General features: G+C 46.0%; 1 protein-coding gene across 1 annotated transcript; it reads right to left on the minus strand.

Annotated features, from left to right (window-relative positions):
• Window positions 1-452: 452 nt before the first annotated feature.
• On the minus strand, window positions 453-7,699 carry NPY (neuropeptide Y). Its single transcript, XM_019726229.3, has 4 exons — window positions 7,568-7,699; window positions 6,439-6,626; window positions 2,524-2,604; window positions 453-651 (listed from the first exon to the last, which is right to left on the minus strand). The coding sequence occupies exons 2-4, from the start codon at window positions 6,624-6,626 to the stop codon at window positions 627-629; spliced, it is 294 nt and encodes a 97-aa protein (XP_019581788.1). The 5' UTR covers window positions 7,568-7,699; the 3' UTR covers window positions 453-626.
• Between the last annotated feature and the right edge of the window lie 214 nt (window positions 7,700-7,913).

The following is a 7,913-nucleotide window of genomic DNA, read 5'->3' on the forward strand; positions in this document are numbered from 1 at the left end:
CTCAGCTTCTTATGTGTGCTAGTTCCATTTAAGTGCTAAAAGCCACATGTGGCTTGTGGCTACAGTATTAGACAGAGGAGAGATAGGACATTTTGCAGAAAGTTCTATTCAACAGCAGTCCTCTCTGCTGACTGCATAGGCCGCCACGGTTAATGAGCAGTCATGTGAAAGGGAGGAAAAGTTCAGAAAATTTTTCCAAATTAGCATATCCCTGCTCAATGTTTCCAAATACTTCTGTTGTTTTACACACACACACACACACACACACACACACACACACACATGGCTGAGTCCTGGTCACCATAAATCATATCTTTAGATCTTCCATAACCACTGCTTTAATATTGGTGAAACAAACCTTGAATCTGCTACTTGAGAAAGACAGTGATTTGCTGAATAACTTAAAAGGATTCTCTGTCACAACAACCGGTTTCCCATTGAGGAGCATACACTTTTGAATGCATGATACTTTATTTAAATGCCCGTATTTACAATGACGACAAAGGGAAACTGCAGGGTTGAGCCCAGTGGCTGCATGCATTGGGAGGACAGGTAGACTCTAGTTTTACGGAAGGAAATATGGGCTGAAAAATAGGCAAAGACCGGAGAGCAAGTTTCATTTTTCATCACCACATAGAAGGGTCTTCCAGCCTGTCAAACAGAAGAAGCACAGCATGTGAAAGAAGTCTCCCAGCTTCCTGGGAGGCCTGCAAGAGTGAGACATTCTGTTCCAAACAGAAAGATGATCAGAGATGGTTGAAAGGGCTCCTGTAGGCATTCTGAAAAGGAGGCCATGCAGAATGTCAGAGCAGGGGACAGGGGCCTCATGTGCGAAGCACCAGCTGAGTAGCTTTCATGGGCGTCTCGGGCAAATCTCAGAGGGACTATTTAAAAGGCCCTGTATGTATCACAGAAGCCGAAGAACTCTGCAATATTTCTGAAGATCAAAACTACAGGAGTCACACGAAACTGTAACAAGAAAGTTACTGTTGCTCAACTCTGAATATGCTTCCTTTTTCTTTCCTGCAAGGCTTTTTATGTAGTGAGACGCTATGTGTTGGACTAGAAAGAACCCTTTTTAATAAAATAGCATTCACAGGCAACTTCAAGGCTGTCCAGTTTTGTCTCCTTCTAACTACACAGGATTGCGGCTGTCCATCAGGGTGCAATGAACTTTATTTCATGCACTAACCGCACAACTTCAGGCCACCAAACAAAGAACAGCTGGAAGGAGGTCTGGGTGGTTCCTTTTCTTATCCTAAGTAAAAAGAGGTTATCCTAAACTTTCTGTAGCAACATCATAAGCATGTCCATAAAACAGGAAAAAGTATTTATGGATTAGTATATAAAAAGAGCCCTTACACATTTTCCATCTGCTTCTCCTGCATCAGCTGCTTAAATCTGGCCGGTGTCTCCAGGGACAAGAGCACGGGAGTTTTATTCCAGTCCAAATGGGTGTTTCCCTCAGACAAAACAAACCTGACAACTCTGGAATTGCACCTTTACCTTGGCTGGCCATTTCACAAGAGAACAGAGGGCGGGCGGGAAGGACGGTAGTGGCTCAGTGGGCCACCCGCTCTGTTCTCTAGGGAGAACCCCAATGAAGAGTGACACTCAGGTCACACTCACTGAGCAAGTGTTCTAGTGACCTCTTCTGGGGAACTTGGTTCTTGCCATTGTCAAGCTCTGGGTTTAAGGCAGACCAGCAACCACAGAAATGGGTGAACCGTATGATCTTATTGGGGGTAAAGGCTAGAAGCAGCAGACACAGGAGCCGGTAATGAGAAAAGAGGAGGACCAGGATTCTTTTCAGCAGCCCTCCTTGTCCAGGAGGCGCCGGAGGATTCTAGCCCAATGCTTGACACCCAGATATTGGAGGGCACCTCTTCCCAAGACAGTGCACACTCCAAGAAAGCCCCAAGGTTACAGACAAGCCCCTAAGAAGAGTATATTGTCCAACTTTCATTCACTGAATGCAGTAAATTATTATGTGATGTGAATTGAACTAAAATATGTTAAAAAGTAAATAGGAGCACCCCGTGATTTACCTCCAGTTTCATGCAAAACCAGGACGATTAGAGTAAGACTCATGAGGCACATTTCTTAGGGTATCTAGACATCCCATGTAGTACATAAAAACTGAAAATTACCCCAACCAAAGAAGCATGGTTGGTCATGTGAATGTTGAGATGGGGACTCACTCTATGTTCCCCCAATTCTAACCCAGTTAGAAATTCTCTCTAGAGTAATTTCTGGGGTAAGTCACTCACATTTAAAGTTGTCAAAGAAGCACCAAATAAACTCGGGTAGAAAGTACTACCCCACAGAAGTTTAAAGATTTGCAAATTAGTACCTGAAAAGAAAGGTCGTCCCTTCCCTGTTCCCCATCCTCATTTCTGCTCAGGTCCTACCTGGTCTGAATGACCCTCTTCCAACGCCTCCTCCCCAGGCAGCCCTCTCTGATTTCCCTTCCCTGGGCACCTTGAAATCTACAACAATGTCTCCACACAAGCCTTTTCATACCTAGTTCTGGGAACATTTTCTGTGCTTTCTCTCATCAAGAGGTCTGAAATCAGCGTCTCCGGGCTAGATCGTTTTCCATATCTAAAAAGAAAAAAAAAAGAAGGAAAAGTCCTTTAAAGCAAACTTGGAATATTCATTAACACCTTTTGAAAGAAAGACGTCTCCCATTAAATCTAAAAGTTATTTTCAGTTGGTCATCTGCTAACAAGTAATGTACAAAGCATACATTATCAGAAACATCATAAATATGATCTCAAATTACATATCTATAATATTGTTTAAAATACTTATATGACTTAGCAGATTAAACTCAACCAAAATCCTTAATTCTTACCTTTTTATACCACAAACAATACATATGTAGGTATACTATATAACAAGGTGACAGGAAATAAAAATACATTAAAGTATGATTTTAAATGTTTCCGTAATTAGTTAATTGGCTATGAGTTCTAGACCCACCTGTGTCTTCCAGTCTCAGTTTTCTCATGTGTAAAAAGAAAGTCGTAACTCATGCTTAAATCGGAGTCTTTGTGAAAATCCAATATAAGTCACAAAGCTTTGCAAGTGACAAAGTGATACACAAATGTAAGTTATTGCTGTTGAAATCCACCCATTCTTACAGAGAGGAGCAGAACCTGGGTCCTATATTTTCCATATTTATTTGGGGCACCACAAGCTAAAAGCCTTCTCTCATGCTGTGATTTTAATGTGCCCTGTAAATATAAAGGAATCCTACTGATCCATAGAAATGTTCTTGGTCTTTTTTCTCCCGTGGCAGGATATGAATAGGACAATGCATACTTTCCTGCCAGGATGGCATATGTTACTTGCTCCAGGCAAGTAAGTACACGAATTCCTCCCTCCCTCTCCTTCTTGCTCTCTCGCAGTTAAAGAGCCTAACAAGCCTATATATAGTACCAAGTTATAATTTTTGAAGAGGCCATTTCCCCCTTTCTCATAAAAGGCATTGGACACTGGCCACCAATTTGTTCACAGACGAAAACTTAACCTAGCATGGACTAGCTAATTGGTAAACAGAGGAAAAAAACCTGTCTGAGCGTATACTCCAACAGCCTATCAAGAACAATTAAATCTAAGCTTTTTGGAAAGATTTCCTATTATTGCTCCTTTACTGGGACTCAGGGGAAACAAAAGCAAAGCAAACTTCCCTACTCCCATCCTTCATAAGGTTTCCTCAAAGATTTTCTTGGAGTTGTGATAGCGGAGTTATTTATTCTGTCCATCAGTTGGTTTTATTCGTCTTAAAACTCTTGGGCCATGTTACCTCATTTACGTTCATCATGCTCCAGCGAATGAAAGACCTGGCCAGTATTTTCTCCAACTTACCAGTAAAGGACCTAAGTCTATAATAAGATGTGCATGATCGTAAAGCAGCACCCAGGACAGCGCTCTTCCCTGTTCTTCCTTCTCTAATTAATCCTGACTTAGCCTTTTTCTCTACAATGCTTTAACTGTCAAAGATGGAGTCTCTCGGGATAAGATTCCCCAATCTGGCTGCACGTTAGGATCACCGAGAGCTTTGAGGTCCAAGCCCCACCCCCACCCCAGATTCTGATTTACCTGGTCAGGGATGCACACCAGCATCACTACATTTTTAAAATTCCCCAGGTGATTCCAATGTGTGACCAGGATGGAGAAACACTCATCTTGGGCTGGGTTTCTCAACCTTAGCACTATGAACATTTGGGCTGGATAATTCTTTGTTGTAGGGGGCTGTGCCCGGCATAGTAGGATGTTTAGTGGCTTCCCTGGTCTCTTCCCTCTAGATGCCAGTGGCACCCACCCCTGTTGTGACAACCAAAAAGGTTTCCAGACCTTGCCACACGTCCTAGGAAGCAAAAGGTCAGCCCCAGTTGAGATGTAGGGGGTTGTATAAGCAACATGTGGCAGGTAGATGCATGTTCTAGAAGAAATGGTGCTGCTTTCAGAAGGAGTGAAGCAGGTACACCGCTTAAAAACAGGGACTGAGCAAAAGTGAGAAAAGAGAGTATTTATGCCAAATGATAACATATATTCACAGAGGACACTGTAATTTTCAAAATGACCAACATGCACATATGAGTGGGTGTGTGGGGTAGGCAGGTAATGCCATCCATAATGGAAAGGACTGGTGCAGATTACAAACCTCGGATGGTTTCTAAGGAGGAATCTGTATGAAGATGAGACAGAAAACTCTGCTTCCAAACCAACTCATTCTCACTGAACCTGAATCTTTTCCCATGAAGCTCAAGTCCCTTTCCCTTATTTTTTCCTCATCAGAGATGTCGGAGACCACACTGGCTGAAGGTGGTGACAACATCCAAGGAAAATTAGTAGGAGGCTCCAATTACATCACCCCTAAAAAAGTTCCATGAAATGTTCTTAGTTCCATGGTCTATAAAATGGAGATTGTTATCCTCACTTCGAAGCTTTGAGGGAAAGACTGAACAAAATCATGCCTAGAAAAAAAAACATTTTGAAATGCTGTAGCTTTATACCGCACACGGGTAAAACCTCAGAGCAATCATCTTTACAAAAATAAGTTCTACTGCATGTGATAGCTGACAAACTAAATAATTCACAAAGGTTTTCACAGAAAAGATAACAATATCTTTTTTACTTGCACAAGTTCTTTGGTCTGTATGATAGCATAAGCAAGAATCTGAAGCAGTTAACTTTCTGAGAAATCTATTAGGATAGAAAACATTGCTGCTTTTCACTAATTAAAATTATCAGGCGTCAGGGATCATAAACCAATACTATTTAATTCAGGCACTTTCAAGTATTTCTGATTCTATGTAAATTGGGACTTAAAAGAAAACTTTTCAGCATGAAACATCTTTTTGATGAAAAAGAAAAAAAAGGAAACTTTATTTAAGAAATAGAAATTCTCTCCACTTTGGATCCTTTCCAACTATTCCCTGACTTGCAAAAGTGAAAATATGACAAAAATAACACTTTACCAAATATAGTTTAAACATGTTAAATAACATACTTTTAAGGGGCTCATCGTATTTAGCTTATTAAGGTCCTTTGATCTCAGGAGTTAAAATAAAATTGAATGATTTACAATTTGGAAACGAACTTAAAATCCTATATTGTTAAATTGTTTGGATTTTATTTTTTTCTTAATATTTGATGTTGAGAGTAAAAAATGTGGCCTTTCATTTTAGCTTCCAGGGGTTTAGAATTTCTTCCATTCCATGTCATCCCTGGATTCATCCTAGAGTGACTAGACCAATGTAAATTTCAATTTAATAAAGCACCAAGCAGGCAGTCTTTTCAGACTCACCTGCTGCAAAATAAGAAAAGTCTCTGCATTTTAGTGTTTTCTGCTAAATTTCTATTTATTTGGACCAGAATTTTCACGTAGGGTCTGAGACTGAAAAGAACAACAACAAACCACTTTTGGGTGGTGGGGGAAGAAAATAGTTCTATCCGTCTTTTCCCAAATGCTGCTATTCTATTGGCTCTGGACGCGTGGGAAGTCTGGCAACGTCTATGTCTCCTCCTTGGTTTCTGACGTTTTTCTTGCACACCCTGCTCTCCCTTAACCCTACATCACCTCCCTGGCGCACACGCGACCCCTTCCGCAGGGTACTTTCCCATCCAGGTCCGCAAACTGTTCCCCAGCTGCTCTAGGAACAAAAAAGACACAGGGATGCGTGGGAGGAGATGGCCAGCCTAAGGAACCTAAATCTGGGGATCAGGATTTTGTGACTGAAGTTGAAGAGGGAAAGGACTCAGTGCCCTGAACAAATAGTGACTGAGAGTTGAGTAAGTGCCTGGTACTGTCCTGCCCTGGGATATAAGGAAGAAAAAGAAATGGTCCCTGCCCTTTCTAAGATTCCCTAGGCCCTCAGGGTGTGCAGGCAGGGCGGTCCCAGAGTGGGTTCCGCGGAGCCCACCCACCTCTGCCTGGTGATGAGGTTGATGTAGTGTCGCAGCGCCGAGTAGTATCTGGCCATGTCCTCCGCAGGGGCGTCCTCTCCAGGATTGTCCGGCTTGGAGGGGTACGCCTCGGACAGCGCGCCCAGGCACACGAGCAGGGACAGAGCAAGGGTCAGTCCAGAGAGCCCCAGTCGCTTGCTCCCCAGCATCTGCGGGCACCGAAGGCACAGCGAAAGGGGTTCGGGGTTCAGAGGACACACGCTCCGCACCTCCCTCCTTTGCCTCCTGCGCCCATCCCCCTGCGACCACCCACAAACCGAATCCCCCCCTCGCCCCAGGGCTGCGGAGGGAAGCGCAGCGTGGCGAGCGAGCACCACCCCGCCGACTTAGGGCACCACCTGCGCTGGCCCGGCCCCTTAGCGCCACGGAAAACTGCGCGCAACTTCGGGCCAAGTCGCAGGGCCGAAGAGTCACGCCGCGAGAGGCACAGAGTAGGGGCACCCTGCGCCAGTTTAGATACTTTACAAACAGAATTAGAAGTTCCTCCCGCTGGGTTGGGAAATGACCACTTTCCCACCCTCTTCCTCAAATCCCTGTGACAGGAGAAAAGTTTCTTCCGGATACTTTTGGTCTGCCCGGCTACAGGAGCTCGACGGCCACGGCTGAGATTACTTCGGAGTGGCAATTTGGGGGAGCGAGGAGAGAACTGCCCCCAGGCCAGTCAGTCTCAGGTCCGAGCCAAGGATCCTGAGAGGTGGCAGGACGCAGGGCACCCAAGCTCCTGGGTTCCTCATTCAGCGGCGCTGCCTGAGAAGCCTCCCTGCTGCGGACACCTCTGAGCAGTCTGCCAGGCGTCCTGGGTTGGGGGTTCTCCCTCCATTGGCTCCAGAAGATAACCCAGCGGACCCCCCAGCCTGCACGGCACGGTATCCGGAGAAGGGCGGGTGCATAATCAGAGGGGACCAGAGGGGGCAGATGGCATTTAGTCTCCAAGAGCGAGCGTCTCGCCTGCGTCGGGGCAGAGTGAGAACCAAGAGGATTGGGGAGCAGGCACGACCCTCCCTCCCAGAGCGCCTGGGGGCTCCACCGACGGTGAGGCGGCGCCAAACCCCCCTCGCTCGGGTCTAGCTGAGTGGGAAATGGCACTCACGGTGGCGGGCTGGCCTGCGGGCGTGGCTGGGCGTCGAATACTCTGCTGTCCTGCGCGCCACTCCGAGGATGAGAGCCGGCAGATGCAGTGTCGAGAGTGGGTCGTAACAGGGCTTTTATAGTGCTCTTTCGCAGCGGCAGGAGGGGCCTTGGGCAATCACGCTCGGGTGACTCCCACCCACCACTTCCCGCCCCCCCCCCCCAGTGGTAGGGGGCGGGGAAAGGGGGGACCGGGCTGGAGCTGCAGCCGCAGGAGTGTCAGCAGCGGGAACCACCCACAGCCCAACTCTCCCGCCCCAGGCCCTACCCGGGGAAGGGGGGCCTGGCACCGAGCGAGCGAGGCAGCG

This window comes from Rhinolophus sinicus, chromosome 4, assembly GCF_057876585.1.
Source record: "Rhinolophus sinicus isolate RSI-liver-muscle chromosome 4, RSI-T2T, whole genome shotgun sequence".
Taxonomy (NCBI): Eukaryota; Metazoa; Chordata; class Mammalia; order Chiroptera; family Rhinolophidae; genus Rhinolophus; species Rhinolophus sinicus.